We start from the raw sequence: 20,105 nt of genomic DNA on the forward strand, positions 1-20,105 counted from the left end.
CAGTGCATGCATCAGTGATACTGTCCCTCTGGTCTTCCTGTTGAAGCACACGCTTCATGGAATAATGGACAGGGAACTTGAAGCAGAACAGAGGGAGGAAGAGGAGGACTTCCTTACCTCTCAAGGTCCCCTTTATCCAGACAGTATTCCTGTGGGCCCGCCGATCACACAGGAAGAGGAGGAGGAGGATTGTGTCAGCATGGAGGTGGAGCCTGGCACTCAGCATCAGCAGCAATCTTCCTTGTCAAAAGAAGTTTATTGAGTATACAATATTATAAAGATACATAAAGTAAGTTTACAAGGATCTATAAAGTAAGCTCATTGTTTTACAGTAGGGTTTATATAGGTAAATATCATGAAATTTCAAATATTAAACATTGGGTTCACGTAAACCTAAATTAAAGATATATATCATTTCCTTAGTTACTTTTGTAGGTATTTAGATGATTTATACCTACTATACATATCAGCAGCAATCTTCAAGAGATCGTTTACAGTCCCCAGAAACCCATGGACTTGTACGTGGCTGGGAGGAGGTGGCTGTGGATCATGTCATCCTTAGTGACCCAGAGGACTCAAGGTCGAATGCCTCAGCAAACCTTCGCTGCTTGGCCTCCTTGATCCTGCAAAGCTTGCGAAAGGACCCTCGGATTCGTGGTATCAAGGAGAGGGATCATTACTGACTGGCAACCCTTCTTGATCCACGTTACAAGAGTAAGGTTGTGGAGGGAGCAGAGGATGAAACATCTTCGGGAGGCCTTGCAGAAAGGTTTGTGCAATGTGTTTCCAGAGCCTGGGAGGTTAAAATTTCCTGGTCCTCAAGGACAACGTGTTGCTGAGGCTTCGGTCAGTCACAGAAGGTGCAGTGGAGAAGGTGGCCGTCTGACCAATGCATTCAGACAATTCTTTAGTCCGCAGCCCCAAGGTCTGATCTGTTCCAGCAACCATCGCCAGCATCTGATTTACATGGTGCAGGAATACCTAGGGGCAAAATCAGACTTGGAGACCTTTCCAACCTGAAAATCCACTGGGTTACTGGGTCTTGAGGATAGATCACTGGCCAGAGCTTGCACCATATGCAATTGAGCTACTGGCCTGTCCTGCATCCAGCGTTCTTTCTGAACGCACATTCAGTGCTGCTGGTGGCTTTGTAACCGATCAGAGTCTACCTGTCCACAGACTCAGTTGATCAGCTCACCTTCATAAAAATGAATCAGTCTTGGATCACCAGCTACCAAGCATCTGATGCTGATGTAACCAATTCATTTTTCTATGAATGTGAGATCCCTTGAAGACTGCCTATGCTGAGTGACTATCCTGTTATGCTGAGTGACTATCCTATTCCTCCTCAATGTTCATGCTGATAGCTTCTAAGAACATTTTTGTTTCAGGGCACCCACACCAGTGCCTAAGGACCAATTTTTCTTCCTCTGTTTAACAGGGGCATGTAATAACAATATTTACTCTATTATTTCACAGCAGGGTTCGTTCCTGCACTCAACAACAGAATCTGTGAGGGGTTACAGTGTTGTGGCACCACCACCACTGCCTAAGACCCAATTTTTCTGCCCCTGTTTAACTGGGGCGTGTAATTGCAATTTTTGATCTAATATTTCACAGCAGGGCCCGTTCCTGCGCCCACCAAGAGTAACTGTGAGGGCTTACAGTGTTGTGGCCCCACCACCACCACCACCAAAGGCCCAATTTTTTCTGCCCCTGTTTAACAGTGGCATGTAATTACAATTCTTTATATAATATTTCACGGCAGAGCCTGTTCCTGCGCCCACCAAGAGTAACTGTGAGGGCTTACAGTGTTGTGGCACCACCACCAGTCCACCACCACCAAAGGCCCAATTTTTCTGCCCCTGTTTAACAGGGGCATGTAATTACAATTTTTGCTGTAATATTTCACAGCAGGGCTCGTTCCTGCGCTCAACTAGAGTATCTGTGAGGGGTTGCTGTGTTGTGGCACCACCACCAGTGCCTAAGGCCCAATTTTTCGGCCCCTGTTTAACAGGGGCATTTAATTACAATATTTGCTCTTATTTCACAGCAGGGCTCGTTCCTGCACTTAACAGAATCAGTGGATGTTCTTTCTTTGGAGAGTCACTATGTTTGAGACTACTGTTTGTGGATCTTTTTTGGTGGAACTTCTGATGAGTGCATATAAAATAAAAGATAATCCATTTTTCTCTGGCACCATTCAGATTGTTTTCATATTGTATTGAACAACATATTATTTCATTACACTTTGGACTTTACCTTTATACTGACTGTGGTTTAATTTATTAGCGCTGCACCTATCTTGATTTGTATATATTACAAGGTTTATTTTGTTATCTTTGTGCCAGCTGCTTTTACCTCTAGGCACTCACTTGTATTTTTATAATTACATTTTTCTGTTAGTAAGAACATGCATTCTTCTTTTCTAATAACCCAATGCTGATTTAAGCACATTTGTAACCCCCTCAATACGGGGCACTTTCACCCCCTTCCTGCCCATGCCCAGACCATTTTTCAGCTTTCAGCGCGGTCACACCTTGAATGAGAATTGCACGGTCATGCAACACTGTACCCAAATTAGTTTTGTATTACTTTCTTCACACAAACAGCGCTTTCTTTTGGTGATATTTAATCACTGCTAGGTTTTTTATTTTTTACAAATAAAGAAAAAAGAAAATTTTGAAAAAAAATTTGTCTTAGTTTCTGTCAGTAAATTTTGTAAATAAGTAATTTTTCTCCTTCACTGATGTGCACGAGGAGGGAACACTTATGGGCACTGATAGGCTGCACTGATGAGGTGGCACTTAGGGGCACTGATGAGGTGGCACTTAGGGGCACTGATGAGGTGGCACTTAGGGGCACTGATGAGGTGGCACTTAGGGGCACTGATGAGGTGGCACTTATGGGCACTGATTAGGTGGCACTTATGATGCTATGCTATACTATTATGCCGCACTGATGGGCACTGATAGGTGACACTGATATGCGGCACTGGTGAGCACTGATAGGTGGCACTGATAGGCAGCACAGATAGGCGGCACTGATGGGCTCTAAAAGGCAGCACTGACTGGCACCAGTAATGGGCACTGATTTGTGTCACTGATGGGCACAGATTTGTGTCACTGGGCACTCATAGGCACTGATTGGTGGCACTCATGGGCATTGATTGGTGGCACTTCTGGGGATTTACTGTAATCAGGGCACTGATGATCAGTGCCCTAATTACATGCCCTGTTCTTCCCTGTGAGGAGATGCCACTGATCGGCTTTCCTCGCTGCACACTGTCAGTTTGAGGCGATGAGAGGCGATTACCGGTACTTCCTGTATTTACCAGGACCAGCTGTGAACGGACACAGGCATTCACATGTTTAAAGAGCCGCGAGCTGCTCTTTACAGAGATCGGGGCCGCACCGTGTCCTACCAGCATGGCGCGGCCTCGATCGCTGCGCTGCATGCCCCCATGGGCGTTCGGGATCAGCCGGTCGGGTGCGCCGTCATATGACATCGCCCCAGAACTAGAGCCGTACCGTCCCTCCATCATGTGACCTGGGCAGTTGGCAAGTGGTTATTATCAGTACCAGGAGTAGACTGCTGGTTTGGGCTGTGGGCCTTGGACTTTGCGAAGAAAGTTGCAAATTGCAAGGGAATTTTCCCCAGAACTTAGTGAATGTGGTGAAGTTCTGCTGATTTCCATCATTAAATCATGTGCAAGCAATATTGTTGTTTTTATTTTCCTTGCATGAATGGTTATTCTTGCAAAATTAAACTTCACCACATTCACTAAGCCCTCTTTTCAATGTTCAGTAAATTCAGTTTAGTACATTTTTGTTTATAACTGAAGTTATCTGTGTCATTTAATAATTAATTTTCTGCAATGTTTTTAAGAACTTATGCCCAAAACTGAATTTCATATTCAAAAGGTTTATTAATGCTTTGTACAAGGGCAAGATTTTTTGTATCTTGTTATCATTGTCTCTTTATATACTGCATCTACAGGATCCCCAGATCCTTTCTTTATCATAACGCGACCCATTTTTATACTCTTCCTACATTGTACTTACATAGTTACATAGTAGGTGAGGTTGAAAAAAGACACAAGTCCAACCTATGTGTGTGATTGTGTCAGTATTACATTGTATATCCCTGTATGTTGCGGTCATTCAGGTGCTTATCTAATAGTTTCTTGAAGCTATCAATGCTCCCCGCTGAGACCACCGCCTGTGGAAGGGAATTCCACATCCTTGCCGCTCTTACAGTAAAGAACCCTCTACGAAGTTTAAGGTTAAACCTATTTTCTTCTAATTTTAATGAGTGGCCACGAGTCTTGTTAAACTCTCTTCTGCGAAAAAGTTTTAACCCTATTGTGGGGTCACCAGTCCGGTATTTGTAAATTGAAATCATATCCCCTCTCAAGCGTCTCTTCTCCAGAGAGAATAAGTTCAGTGCTTGCAACCTTTCCTCATAACTAATATCCTCCAGACCCTTTATTAGCTTTGTTGCCCTTCTTTGTACTCGCTCCATTTCCAGTACATCCTTCCTGAGGACTGGTGCCCAGAACTGGACCGCATACTCTAGGTGCGGCCGGACCAGAGTCTTGTAGAGCGGGAGAATTATCGTTTTATCTCTGGAGTTGATCCCCCTTTTAATGCATGCCAATATTCTGTTTGCTTTGTTAGCAGCAGCTTGGCATTGCATGCCATTGCTGAGCCGATCATCTACTAGGACCCCCAGGTCCTTTTCCATCCTAGATTCCCCCGGAGGTTCTCCCCCCAGTGTATAGATTGCCTTCATATTTTTGCCACCCAAATGCATTATTTTACATTTTTCTACATTGAACCTCATTTGCCATGTAGTCGCCCACCCCATTAATTTGTTCAGGTCTTTTTGCAAGGTTTCCACGTCCTGCGGAGAAGTTATTGCCCTGCTTAGCTAGTATTGTCTGCAAATACAGAGATTGAACTGTTTATCCCATCCTCTAGATCGTTTATGAACAAATTAAATAGGATTGGTCCCAGCACAGAACCCTGGGGAACCCCACTACCCACCCCTGACCATTCCGAGTACTCCCCATTTATCACCACCCTCTGAACTCGCCCTTGTAGCCAGTTTTCAATCCATGTACTCACCCTATGGTCCATGCCAATGGACCTTATCTTGTACAGTAAACGTTTATGGGGAACTGTGTCAAATGCTTTTGCAAAATCCAGATACACCACGTCTATGGGCCTTCCTTTATCTAGATGGCAACTCACCTCCTCATAGAAGGTTAATAGATTGGTTTGGCAAGAACGATTCTTCATGAATCCATGCTGATTACTGCTAATGATACCGTTCTTATTACTAAAATCTTGTATATAGTCCCTTATCATCCCCTCCAAGAGTTTACATACTATTGATGTTAGGCTAACTGGTCTGTAATTCCCAGGGATGTATTTTGGGCCCTTTTTAAATATTGGTGCTACATTGGCTTTTCTCCAATCAGCTGGTACCATTCCAGTCAGTAGACTATCTGTAAAAATTAGGAACAACGGTCTGGCAATCACTTGACTGAGTTCCCTAAGTACCCTTGGATGCAAGCCATCTGGTCCCGGTGATTTATTAATGTTAAGTTTCTCAAGTCTAATTTTAATTCCGTCCTCTGTTAACCATGGAGGTGCTTCCTGTGTTGTGTCATGAGGATAAACACTGCAGTTTTGGTTACTGAAGCCCCTGATTCACTCGTGAAGACTGAGGAGAAGAATAAATTCAATACCTTTGCCATCTCCCCATCCTTTGTAACCAGATGTCCTTCCTCATTCTTTATGGGGCCAATATGGTCTGTCCTCCCTTTTTTACTGTTTACATACTTAAAGAATTCCTTGGGATTTTTTTTGCTCTCCTCCGCTATGTGTCTTTCATGTTCTATCTTAGCCGTCCTAATTGCACCCTTATATTTCCTGTTGCATTCTTTATAAAGTCTGAATGCTGAGGATGATCCCTCAACCTTGTATTTTTTGAAGGCCTTCTGCTTTGCTTTTATATGCATTTTTACATTGGAGTTAAGCAATCCAGGACTTTTGTTCGCTCTTTTAAATTTATTACCCAATGGGATACATTGGCTAATGCCCTTATTTAATATGCTCTTAAAGCAAACCCATCTCTCCTCCGTATTCTTTGTTCCTAATAATTTATCCCAGTTTATGCCTTTTAGCAAGGTTTGTAGTTTAGGGAAGTTGGCTCTTTTGAAATTCAGTGTCTTTGTATTCCCTTTATGTTTCCTATTTGTGTGATTTATACTGAAACTAATTGACCTGTGATCGCTGTTACCTAAATTGCCCCGTATTTCCACATCCGTGATCAGGTCTGTATTGTTGGTAATCAGTAGATCCAGTAATGTTTTATTTCTAGTTGGTGCGTCTACCATCTGACCCATAAAATTGTCCTGCAAGACATTAAGGAATTGGCGAGCCTTAACTGAATGCGCGGTTCCCTCCACCCAGTCTATGTCTGGATAATTAAAATCCCCCATTATGATAACACTTCCCATCCTCCTGACCCTTTTGCACTGTTCATTAGATACAGGCATACTCCACTTTAAGTACACTCACTTTACAAACACATGTGAGTAAAAACATACCCACAAGTTTATGTAAAACACACGCGAGTACAGACATACCCACAAGTTTATGTAAGGTGACTCGCAAGCTAAAGCTGCAGCTGAGTAATCCGTGCATGGATAGCTCAGATTCCCTGCTACCTGGAAACATGCTCTACTAACTGTAAGTTACTAACCCCCCCTCCGCCTGAGAACTTTATTTTCACTAGTCTGATCGGCTGCTACAGCCTAGCATCTGTGCCATTCTCCCGCGTTGAACTGTACAGTACTAAACTTCACTCCCTGCCCCCCAACTAGTCCCTGACCCACCCACTACAGCCCCTGACCCACCTACTACAGCCCCTGACCCACCCACTACAGCCCCTGACACCCCCTCCACAGCCCCTGACACCCCCTCCACAGCCCCTGACACCCCCTCCACAGCCCCTGACACCCCCACTACAGCTCCTGACCCCCCACTACAGCCCCTGACACCCCCACTACAATCCCTGACCCCCCTCTACAGCCCCTGACACCTAGGGTGACCACATTTCCAAATTGCCATTCAGGGACACCCCCCTGCCCCCTTCCCAAAAAAAGATGGGGGGGTTGGGGGAATGTAGTCTCGGGGTTGACGGGGAATTCGGTGGCAAGGGGTGATTTGTCGAGTGAATGGCTGGTGTTGTACTACATTGTAATATATAATGAAATTGTTCAACTCACCATAATGCAGAATCATTGGGGACCCTGAGCTTGTCACTTGCCACCTGATGCAGTGTGCCACTTGCCACAGTTGCCTGCCACTAGATGCAGCTTGTTACTTGCCACTGTTGCCTGCCCCCAGATGCAGCGTGTCACTTGCCACCAGATGCAGTGTGCCATTTGCCACCGTTGCCTGCCACTAGATGCAGCTTGTTATTTGCCACTGTCGCCTGCCCCCAGATGCGGCTTGTCACTTGCCACCATTGCCTGCCGCCAGATGTAGCGTGTCACTTGCCACCAGATGCAGCTTGTCACTTGCCACCAGATGCAGTGTGCCAATTGTAACCCATTGCCTGCCACCAGATGCAGCGTTTCACTTGCCACCGTTGTCTGACGCCAGATGCAGTGTGCCACTTTTTCACCCGTAGCCTGCCACCAGTCTGATACATGGGAGCCCCGGGAAAGTGAACGCCCCTTCCACCGCTGGCAGCTTATGTTACTTCTCCCATGCGGGGGCCGGGGGGGGTCACATCTTCAGCTCTGAGGGGTTCATGCTGGGACCTGTAGTCCTTCACTTTTGGGGTGTTACATCCCCCAAAAGTGAAGGACTACAAGTCCCAGCATGAACCCCTGATATCTAAGGATGTGATTCCCCCCCCAAATTGAAGGACTGCAGGTCCCAGCATGGACCCCTGAGAATTAAGGGTGTGACCCCATAGATTTCACATGCTAATGCTGGGACCTGTAGTTCTTACTGATTGGGGGGCATCACATCTTCAGTTCTGAGGGGTTCATGCTGGGACCTGTAGTCCTTCACTTTTGGAGGGGGTCACATCCCAGCATGAACCCTGTCCTGATATCTAAGGATGTGTCCTTCTTCCATCCCTCAGAGGGTGTCATCTCATCTGTCAGTGTCCCCTCCTCTTCTGCAGACCCCATACCTGCCTACTGTCCTCTTATCAGTGCTAGCTCAAGGCTGACACACACTTGGAGCTCCTGTGAAGTGCTCCAAGTGTAGCACAGAATGCTGGCTGCTGGGGGAGAGCTGACTGAGGATTTTAACCCCGATCTGTCCACGGTGAGTGCTTTGGATTCACTTGCCTTTCTACAAAACTCATCTCTCCTTCGTGCACTTCTGCATGCTGCTGGCTTAACGATGCAGGGAGGGGGTGGGTGGAGCTAATCGGTAGGCGTGGAGGAGGAAGTTAAATCTTCCCACTGTGAATGCTGGGGCTCTGTCTCTCTCCTCCTCATGAAGTCACTGGTTGCTAGATGCGAGGCGGGCAGTGGCTAGCAACCATTTGGCCACTGTGCCAGCGGCTCATGTAAAAAGGGTCTTACCAACCAGGGGTCCATCACAGGCTGTCAGTGAGTGACAGCATGTCAGGTCACCTGAGACCAGGTGACAGATGCACTCCGTAGGAATCGGAAGTGTACCACTAAGATAGTGAACCCTAGGACTGACTGTTGCAGATAGTACCCAGGGAGGTTCAGGAAGCAGGTCTACTGGATCACTAACACAGATCCCAGTGGGAGCTAGAGCATAGATTCCCCAGGGCGTGGAGTCTAAGAGCCAGCAGGTGTTCAGCTGCAGGAAGCTGCAGGCTGGAACAACAAGGATAGTAAAGGAATAAGGCAGAGGTCAGGGCGACAAGCAGATAGGAACAAAAGAGTACACGCCAAAGGTTCAGGGTAACAGATAAACAGGAATAGTCAGGGACACGCCAAAAGGTCAGGGTCACGAGCAGACAGGAATAGTCAGGAACACACCAAGGTCGGTACCAGAGACAAACAAAGAGCACGCGGCAAGCAGGAAGCCAAACACACAATGAATACACGATGATTGATCAGCACCGCTGGCTTGCAGTGCACAGGTTAATATAGGGTTCCCTGATAGGGCCAGGGGTGGGGCCATGCTTAGAGGAGAGGTTATAAAACCAGCCAGGTGTAAGTGGCTGGCCTCTTAGTCTGAACACATGAGGAGAAGGTAAGCTGACAGAGAAAGATTACTGCATACCCATGACACAGCAGCAATGTGAGGGATATTTTAGAGGGCATCAGAACGGGCCAGGGGGCAATTCCAGGACACTGTATTGTCCAGGAATGAGTGTGCCCCGGACAGACCTGCTAATTGCAGGATTGTCCCGGGCAATCCGGGACACGTGGGCACCCGACTGACACCCCCACTACAGCCCCTGACACCCCAGAAGTGAAAAAAGGTATTGATTTTGCTAAGTACATTTTCGTTTTACATACATGCTCTGGTCCCATTGTGTACTTAAAAGTGGGGTATGCCTGTACTCCTGACCCCTGTATTATATATGTTGTGTTACACATTGCATATAGTTGACCCTTGTACTCAGTAATGAGTGTACTGGTTTTTGTATTTGGCCTTCTATGTTCTGCTGTGTTGCACATCACACTGATAATATTACAGAGTATATAAACTCAGCGCTCATTCTGTTCAATTCACAGCCCAGTTTTTAAAATGTTTTTTTTTTCTTTGCAATATTTTTATTGGATTTACAAAATAGCGTACAAGATTATCTAAAAGATAAATGTTCAAACCATAGCCAACATGGGCAAATATTGAAATAGGTGTAATGCCGCGTACACACAAGCGGACTTTTCGACCAGACTGGTCCGACAGACTATCCGACGGACTTTCAGCGTACTTCCAATGGACTTTCCCAACAAATGGACTTGCCTACACACAATCACACCAAAGTCCGATGGATTCGTACGTGATGACGTATGACCGGACTAAAATAAGGAAGTTGATAGCCAGTAGCCAATAGCTGCCCAAGCGTCGGTTTTCGTCCATCGGACTAGCATACAGACGAGCAGACTTTTCAATAGGAACTGGGTCCAGCGAAGTTCTGACGTAAAGATTTGAAACATGTTCCAAAGCTAAAGTCCGTCAGATTTTCGACTGAAAAAGTCTGCTGCAGGTCCAGTGAAGTCCACACATGGTCGGATTATCCACCGGACTCGGTCCGTCGGACCAGTCCAGTCGAAAAGTCCGCTCGTGTGTACGCGGCATAAGAAGAAAAATGTTACACTTTACAAAGAAACTAATTGTGCATGACAAATTCTAAGCATCCTTTGAGGCATTGAAAGTGAGTCTGAGCACATACCTTTAAGGTAATGTAAGGGCAGGGAGACCTGGGGAGCTAGGCCTGCCCTCCCCAAGACTTGTACATGGAACGTTTTTACAACCTCTCCTAAAAGATTTAACTTGACAGATAGTAACCCATGTTTAAAATGTCTGTTTTGTCGCATTTACATGTCGTGTTTAGTCGCGTTTTGCTGCGTTTAAAAGCGTTTGAAAAAAACATTTTTTTTTCAAAATAGCCAAAAATGAAAAAACACCTGTAAACGAAATGCAGCTAAATGCGAGTTACCACGTTTAGCCACGTTTAAAAGCGTTTAGCACTTGAAATGCCTCTAGACCTTTTTTTTTTTTTTTATTATTGCATTTTAGTGTAAATATGAGATCTGAGGTCTTTTTGACCCCAGATCTCATATTTAAGAGGTCCTGTCATGCTTTTTTTCTATTATATGGGATGTTTACATTCCCTGTAATAGGAATAAAAGTGACACCATTTTTTTTTAAGAACTGTGTAAAAATAACAAACAAAAGGTAAAATAAATAATAAAAAAAGTTTGTTTGTTTTTTTAAACGCGCCCCATCCTGCCGAGCTTGTGTGCAGAAGTGAACAGATTCGTGAGTAGCGCCTACATATGTAAACGTTGTTCAAACCACACATGTGAGGTATCTCCTCGATCTGTAGAGCGAGTGCAATAATTGTAGCCCTAGAACTCCTCTGTAACTCAAAACATGCAACCTGTAGAATTTTTTAAACGTCGCCTATGGAGATTTTTAAGGGTAAAATTTTGTCACCATTCCACTAACGGGCACAATTTTGAAGCATGACATGTTGGGTATCAATTTATTTGGCCTAACATTATCTTTCACAATATAAAAAAAAAAATGGGCTAACTTTACTGTTTTATTTTTTAATTCAAAAATGTATTTTTTCCAAAAAAAGTGCGCTGCGCAAATACGGTTTGACAAAGTATTGCAATGACCGCCATTTTATTCTCTAGGGTGTTAGAAAAAAAAATATATAAGGTTTGGGGGTTCTAAGTAATTTTCTAACAAAAAAAATGTTTTTAACTTGTAAACAAATCTCAGAAAGAGGCTTGGTCCTTAAGTGGTTAAAGAGCTATTGGAGATAAATTACCGGCTTCCCATCATCGATCTTACACCAATATTAGCGAGAGCTGAGATGGTGAGGGACGAAATCTGGCAAAGAGGGGGAGAAGAGAGGCAGAAGAGAAAGGAGTCAGGGTACAGGAGAAGTTTATGGAAGACGGTGCGACTAGAGGAGTGAATTCATAGGAGAGGTAGAGTATACAGCGGGTATAAGGTCAAGTGTTTAGAACATTAGGAACATTAGTGTTTAGGAACATTTATGAAGGTCGCCCAAGGTTCCCAGATCGATTCAAATTTCTCGGTGCGGTCCAAGAGTATACTTGCTATCCATGAGCGTCCTCAGCATAGGGCAAGGGGGGGCAATTCCCCCCCCCGGAATCGTAAGAAGGTAGAGATCGACCGATATATCGGAGAAGGGAGGAGGAACGTGGGGTTCCTCCTCCCTTCTCCACACGCTGTTGGCAGAGCAAACAATGGGTGAAAGACTCTTAGAAGCTGTGGCAAGCCAGACTAGACTCATTTACATTATAGAAGACAACAGACAGGTGGCTGGAGTTGATGACATTAGCATCTAACAGTATGTGTCCCAACAGTATGAATCAGTCACTATTTGTAATATGGCATATACAGGGTTCCCACAGTCTGTCTTTTGGGGGGACCTGAATCCAAAAGTAACACCACCTCAAGGGTCCCCAGGCATACAGCTCACAAAGAGCACCTCCAAATGCCAGAGCCCATGATCGGTCGGCAAGAGGCTAGCATTCAGTCCCCTCAAAAAGCCTCTGTCCTGGCTAGGTCTGTGACACATAGCTGGTGAAGGAAGTTGGAAATTTGGGTAAAACGAAAGAGTTCAGAGGGTGGCATGTCCAATTTGCTAATACAATACGCTTTGGAGAGTGGGCCCAGAGGTCAGAAGAAATGGCCTATCCTAAATAGCCCCTTGTTGAGCCACCAGCTGAAAGCTTTGATTTCCATCCTAGGAGGGAATACTGGGTTCTGGAAAAGATGCATTAAAGACTCCAGTTTGGAGGTTAGCTGGGAATGGTGTCTCAAGTTGTCCCAAAGGGAAAAACAAGTGTGAGAGCGATTGGGAAAGTATTGGGGGTCTGAATTTCTTTTGACATCATAGGAGATAGTCCAAGGTGTGAAAGGGGACACCTGTCTCTCGATGTGGATCCAGTCAGGAAATTCCCAGCGGGAGTAGACAATTAAGATGTGGGCTAATTGTGCTGCTTGGTAGTACCAGAGCAGGTTGGGAAGGCCCAGACCCCCTTCGCCCCTCAAGCGAAATAGGACCGAAATAGAGAGCCAGTAGCCACCTTTACCCCAAACAAATTTGATTATTTTGGCTTGAAAGTGTCTTAGGTGAGTCCTGACTAATGGATAGGGAGAGACCTAAAAAAATAAAGGATGCAAGGGAGTAGCATCATTTTTATCACATTGATTCTACCCAGCCAGGAAAGAGAACATTGCGACCACCTGGAGAGATCTGCCTCTAATTTTTTAAAGGGGGGGTAATTGGTCTGATAAAGGTGTTCAACCTTGGCAGTCAAATTGACCCCTAGGTAATTGATTGAGGTATCATTCCAGGAGAATTATATAAATGAGAGGGGGGAGTATTGGGACTTTAAATGAAGCACAATGAATGTATCTTCATCCCTGATTCAGGTAACCACTTCAGCCCAGGAAGGATTTACCCCCTTCCTGACCAGAGCACTTTTTGGCGATACGGCACTGCGTCGCTGACAATTGCGTGGTCGTGTGACGTTGCACCGAAACAAAATTGACGTTCTTTTTTTCCCACAGACAGAGATTTCTTTTGGTGGCATTTGATCACCTCTGCGGTTTTTATTTTTTGCGCTATAAACAAAAAAAGAGCAAAAATTTTTGCTGAGGCAAGGAACCCCGCCCTGGTCAAGTAAACATCCACATAGCATGCCCGATCTCCACAACACATTCCACATGTGTGGGGATGATTGCAAATATGGTGTTGTGTGTGTGTCTAGTGAATGGGCTGTGAGTGTGCTACCTCCCTGGTGTAAAACACATAGTGAAATTTTTCAAAGAAAGCTACTAGCAGATTATCACCTAGAAGTATTTCTTCTGTTTAGTCTGAGGCAGTCTTGAACCAAGCCAGGGCAGACTTATTGATCTTTTTTTGCAATCATCTTTATATGGCTGGTTGTTTCAGTGTTTGGTATCTGTGTTGTTCTAATGAATACATTATTTGCTGGTTTAAATCACTTGAATTTTTTCAACAGAAATAAATGTACCCATTGGAAGCAAAAGACACCATGGAAGCTTCATTTACCTCACAGGAGACCTATATTGATGAGTTCAGTTCTGTAGAATACCTCAAGACGTATTATGACCCAGGGCATGGAAAACTGTCCGAGTGGATGCATTTTGTACTGCAAATTCTTCATGAAGTATTTTCTTCAGGTAAAATATAAAACATCAGGTTGTAACACTAAACTACTAAAAAAAAGTACAGGTCTTTATTGTTCTCTTTGTAACCCCTAAGGACATTTTCTCAAAATACATAAAAACACCAAGGGAAACAGTTTTTTCAGTGCTGACTATTTCCTCATTGGGATACATCAGACATAAACAAACAATACAATATAAATATGTGGTTTTATTGAAAATAAATGTATTTCCCCTCTGAAATAGACTAATGCATACTTTTACTCACCTTATATATACAGTTGCGCTCATATGTGTACATACCCTGGCAGAATTTATGATTTCTTAGCAATTAATAGCAACAGAAACTACCCAAATGACCCTGATCAAAAGTTTACATACCCTGGTGATTTTGGCCTGATAACATGTACACAAGTTGACACAAAGGGGTTTAATTATTGTGTGTGTGTATAAAAGGTCAATGAGTTTCTGGACTCCTGACAGACCCTTGCATCTTTCATCCAGTGCTGCACTGACGTTTCTGGATTCTGAGTGATGGGGAAAGCAAAAGAGCGGTCAAATCTGTGGGAAAAGGTAGTTGAACTGTATAAAACAGGAAAGGGATATAAAAAAGATATGCAAGTAATTGAGAATGCCAATCAGCAGTGTTCAAACTCTAATCAAGAAGTGGAAAATGAGGGGTTCTGTTGAAACCAACCACGGTCAGGTAGACCAACTAAGATTTCAGCCACAACTGCCAGGAAAATTGTTCGGGATGCAAATAAAAACCCACTTCAGGTGAAATACAGGACTTTCTGAAAACATGTGGTGTGGCTGTTTAAAGATGCACAATAAGGAGGCATTTGAAGAAAGATGGGCTGCATGGTCAAGTCGCCAGAAGAAAGCCATTACTACGCAAATGCCACAAAGTATCCCGCTTACGATACGCCAAACAGTAGGCATGTGCAATTCGTTTCGTTCCGAATTCGTTTTTTAACGAATTTCGACAAATTCGTTAATTCGGGAATATCCGAAATAACGAAAACTTGTTTAACAAATTTTTTCCGAATATTCGTAAATGCGATAAAATTGGACATTCGTAAATTCGGGCATTCGTATATTCGCAATTTACGAATGTACATTCGTACATTAGTAAATTAGTGAATTCGTAAATTTATAAATTCGAAAATTCGGAAATCTGAAATAATAGTTAACTAATAATAACTTAACTATTAGTAATTAATAGTAAGTTTTAAATTATAGGTATTGTAATTTCCTTTAAAATTTGGCTGTTAGTGAACGTAACACATACAAATTTATCCAAAGTTATGAATGATCCGAAAAAATGGAATGGAACGTAATGAATTATTAATAATAATAACAACGTTTTATTATTATTATTTATTATTAATTTGTTCCGTTCCATTTGTTTAGATGCAGCATTCGTTTTGGATAATTCGTAACGTCGGATAAATTCGTATTTGTTACGTTCACTGACAGTCAAATTTGAAAGGAAATTACAATACCTATAATTTAATAGTTAGTTACTATTTCAGATTTTTGAATTTTCGGGTTTTTGGATTTTCAAACTTCGAATTTACAAATTTCCGAATTTTCTAATTTACGATTTTACGAATTTACAAATGAACAAATGTAAAAATTTACAAATGTACGAATGTACGAACGAACGCATTTACGAATGAACGAATTTATGAATCGCGATCATAACGAATGACCCGAAAAACGAAAAAAAAAAAACTTTTGAAACGAAAACGAAAATGAACGAATGTTTTGGCTGTGCACATGTCTACCAAACAGCACAGAGACAAGCCTCAAACCTTCTGGCACAAAGTCATTTGGAGTGACAAGATCAAAATTGAGCTTCTTGGCCACAACCATAAACGCTTCATTTGGAGAGGAGTCAACAAGGCCTGTGATTGAAAGGTACACCATTCCTGTGAAGCACAGAGGTGGATCACTGATGTTTTGGGGTTGTGTGAGCTACAAAGGCACAGGAAATTTGGTCAAAATTGATGGCAAGTTGAATGCAATATGTTATCAAAAAATACTGGAGGAAAATTTGCATTCATCAGCCAGGAAGCTGTGCATGGGACGTACTTAGGGCCCTTTCACACGTGCGGACCGTTCGTCCGTTTTTTCATACGTCCGTTTACGGATAAAAACGGACCTCAATGCAACTCTATGGGATAGCGGACGTTAGCGGATCATCATCCGCTAACGTCCGTTAACATCCGTCTCCGTTCAGCTCCGTTTTTTTGAACGGAAGAAAACCCTATTTTTATTCCGTAAAAAAAACGGAACTGATGAAAAATGGATGTTTGCGGACGATCCATTAACATCCGATCCGCTGACATCCGTTTTTCATCAAAATATGTAATTTATTCAATATGCATACATTACAATTAACCTCTGACCCAGGTAGTGGTCAGTAGTAAAAGTAGTAAAAATCACATGCACAAGCACATGCTGGAGAGAGGAGAAGAGCAAAAAAGGGCAAGAGATGTATCCCATGAGCAGCTCATCCAGCTTGTACATGCCAGGCCAGCATTATGGGACAAGAGAAGTGCAGAATACAGCGACCGAAACTGCACAAGCATGAAGTGGGAAGTATTCGAGGAGGTCACTCCAAACTGGTTGTCGCTCAGCAATAGACACCGTCGGATACGTGGTAAGCATTTTGTGGAATGGGGGTGGGTTGGCATGGTTAAACTTATAGTACACCCATATGTCAGCATCCTAATAATTGTAGTCCAACTCACCATATAAATTCCAGCACTCTTCTCCTACATTAGGCCCCATGTAGACGTTTCGCTGGTGCAAACTCTTCTGACGAAGCTTGAAACCGGCGTTTAGAAATGCCCATTTTGCCGCATTTGCATGCCGCGTTGAGCCACGTTTAGCGTGTATATTTGTATTTAGTGTGTCACTTGCCACATCACCTGCCACAAGTTGTGGATTGTCCACCTGCCACATCACCTTGCCATGTGACCTGGCCCGATCACCTGACATGTGACCTGGCCACCTCACCTGCCACGTCACCAGCCACATCACCTGGCCATGTCACCTGTCCACGTCACCTTGACACGTCACCTGGCCACGTCTCCTGCCACGTCACCTGGCCACGTCTCCTGCCACGTCTCCTGCCACGTCACCTGGCCACGTCTCCTGCCACGTCACCTGGCCACGTCACCTGGCCACGTCTCCTGCCACGTCACCTGGCCACGTCTCCTGCCACGTCACCTGGCCACGTCTCCTGCCACGTCACCTGGCCACGTCTCCTGCCACATCACCTGGCCACGTCACCAGCCACATCACCTGGCCATGTCACCTTGCATGTCACCTGCCACGTCACCTGCAAATGTCACCTGCAAAGTCACCTTGCATGTCACCTGGCCACGTCACATGCAAACGTCACATGCAAACGTCACCTGCCATATCACCTGGCCACGTTGTCATCCCCCAGTGTACAGCAAATATATCCTAAACGGCGCAGAGATAATTACAGTACTTCTAGTGAAGCCATTTTATAGGCTTACCTATATGTAAAACTGACAAAAATAGTTGTTAAACCACTGTATTCCACATATGGGTTTTAAATAGTATACAAAATTGTCATGTTGGAGTTCTATAAGCTCATTGTGTCTACTGTTCCTATGCAGGTGAAAAAATAATCACAAGGTGGAGATCCTTAAGAGACCGCTATAGGCGGGAACTAAAAGAGGAAGCAAAAGACAGTCAGAGCGGAGCAGGATCGTCCAGTAAAAAAAAAAGCCCCTTCTTTGAGATGCTGGACTTCTTAAGATGTGTGATGGACTTAAGAAGGTAAGTAAATACATTCTTTCTCCCCTAAATTAAATTATTTGGCCTAGTCGAAATAATCATATACTCCAAAGAGGAAGAAAACCATGAAAAAAAAAAAAAACCTGCAGGCATAATGAGCTAGTATGCATAGCATACTAGCTCATTATGAATTTCTTGCCCGAGATCGAAGCCCCCGCATCGGTCCTCGTTCCCCTCCTCCGTCACCGCCATCACTCCTGGAGTGACTTCCGGGTATCACGGCTCCGGTGCTGTGACTGGCCGTAGCCGCGTTTACGTCATGCGTGCGGGAGCCACCAGTCACGGGACGATTGCCTTCAGAAATGGCACGCCTAGTCAGGCGCCGTTGTCTATGTGTTTTCATTAAAAATCTCCTAATAACTGTGTAGGTTTAGGAGATATTTCTTGCACCTACCTGTAGGTAAAAGTGGTCTGTAAGGTTTACAACCTATTTAACAGTAATGACACACATGGATCTATGTATTGTAATAACTATACTGTACTGAGCTGTAATCCATCTATGTACACATATTTTACAGTACCACCAGCAACATTTCAGAAACTGAAGAGGAGGGGGATGCAGTGGATACCCAGCCTGCGCAAGAGGAAGACGTGGGAGTTAACGAGCAAGGTCCCAAAGAAAACCCGTCCTCCCAATCTACAGCAACAGCCACGCTTGATAGACAACGTGTGCCTGTAAGTATCCTATATAAAATGCCCCTTTTTTAAATGCTGACAAACTAAAATGTGCTAATAAAATTTTCCACCCCTCAGATTCGTTCTGTTGGAGCTACCACACCGAGGGCCAGGAAACGTCACGGACATCCCAAACGTGACATGGATGCAGCCATGTTAAGTTTTATGGAGGAGATGAGGGCAACAAGAAGGGCTGATACTACCGACCCATTTTCAGACCCCAATAACCAGGATGCAAGTTTTGCTAGGAATCTGTACCACCATTTAGTAAGAGTTCCAAATGAGCGTAAAATGGATGTGCAAATGTCCATCTTTAATTTTACAGGTGTGTGCATAAGGGCTGCAATGTCTGGAGAACCCATGCCACCAGTCATTACCCATCACCAACGTCCATACCATGGTGAGCAAGCTCCACAACATTAATTTCATCCATATCATCCAGGCATTAACCCCCATCACCAACGTGCACCAGCCCACACTGGCCAAAATGTTGTACCCCCACCGCAAGTGGCACCCACCTATGAGTCCTCCAGTTCACAGGGTACTTCATACAGCCATTCCTCCCAGTCATCCACTCCCTATTCCACTTCCCACAGTCCTTATTATCAGGACCTTTAAAGAATCCCCATTTTAAGTTGCCCCGTTGTAGTTGGCCACCAAGTTTGCACCGAAACACTACATGTTATGTATGTGTATATATTTGTACAAAAATTATGTCTGTACAGTTTGAATAATTTTTTAGATATTTGTTGTGGTCATTTTCTATTATTAATAAAAATAATTGACTGCATGGAAAATGTAATTTTATTATTGTACTCTATATAAACCAAAATCAACTGATACAAATGAATGTGATGGTCCTAGGGTGAGTGATGATCGATGTTGGCACTAGGAGACTGAAAACAACAAGCTTTATAAACATACACTGATAGAGGTCACAAGACTGCTATACTGCTAATGTGAAAATGTATATTTCGTCAAACTATTGAATTTACATTTTCTATGGGAAAACAAATACAATGCAGAGTACAAAAAGAGGGTCAAACATGGTACTAGCAAATTATACCTTATAAAGTGCCTGGTGAAAGTTTTTACACATGTTGATACTGCCACGGAACCTCTCCCTCTGGGGACATGAAATAGTTTGCAAACGTATCACGCATGGTAACGACTGAATTGTTGGGACGCAGTCCGGCAAACCGTACAGAAGGTAAATCGATCTCGTCCTCTTCCTCAACAGTAATTCCTTCTTTCTCACGTATAATGTTATGGAGGAGTCAACATGCTTGTATAGCTAGTTCGGCATTCTCCAGGCTCAGTTGAATTGTTGTATGAAATATGCGCCACTTGCTTGTCAAAATGCCAAAGGTGCATTCAATAAGACGCCTTGCACGACTCAACCGATAGTTAAGAATTTTTTTGGGGGGAGTTAGATTGTGCCTGGCATAAGGCCTTAGGAGATGCCTAGAAAGTGCAAATGCCTCATCAGCTACAAGCACATGTGGCATATCTGGCCCTACAGTTCCTGGAAGAGGTTTGTCTGATGGCAAATGAAAGTGACCCTCAAGTAGTCTTCTCCCCATTGCTGATGCTGTAAACGCTCTTGAGTCTGCAGTACGTCCATACGCCCCAATATCTACAGCTACAAACTTATAATTACTGTCA

At 43.9% G+C, this 20,105-nt stretch overlaps 1 protein-coding gene across 1 annotated transcript; it reads left to right on the top strand.

Moving 5' to 3' along the window:
• Positions 1 to 13,759: 13,759 nt before the first annotated feature.
• Positions 13,760 to 19,237, top strand: LOC141111103 (uncharacterized). Its single transcript, XM_073603117.1, has 4 exons — positions 13,760 to 13,940; positions 17,585 to 17,747; positions 18,284 to 18,440; positions 18,519 to 19,237. Exons 1-4 carry the CDS (start codon positions 13,766 to 13,768, stop codon positions 18,861 to 18,863), a joined length of 840 nt encoding a protein of 279 aa, XP_073459218.1. The 5' UTR covers positions 13,760 to 13,765; the 3' UTR covers positions 18,864 to 19,237.
• The last annotated feature ends 868 nt before the right edge of the window (positions 19,238 to 20,105 follow it).

The sequence above is a fragment of the Aquarana catesbeiana genome, linkage group LG10 (assembly GCF_042186555.1).
Source record: "Aquarana catesbeiana isolate 2022-GZ linkage group LG10, ASM4218655v1, whole genome shotgun sequence".
NCBI classification, from domain to species: Eukaryota; Metazoa; Chordata; class Amphibia; order Anura; family Ranidae; genus Aquarana; species Aquarana catesbeiana.

Excerpts from the sequence above, each read along its gene's own strand:
- LOC141111103 (XM_073603117.1), top strand. The coding sequence starts at position 13,766 with ATGTACCCATTGGAAGCAAAAGACACCATGGAAGCTTCATTTACCTCA. Across the intron at positions 17,748-18,283 it reads TGTGTGATGGACTTAAGAAG|TACCACCAGCAACATTTCAG; the intron begins GTAAGTAAATAC and ends CATATTTTACAG. Across the intron at positions 18,441-18,518 it reads TTGATAGACAACGTGTGCCT|ATTCGTTCTGTTGGAGCTAC; the intron begins GTAAGTATCCTA and ends TCCACCCCTCAG.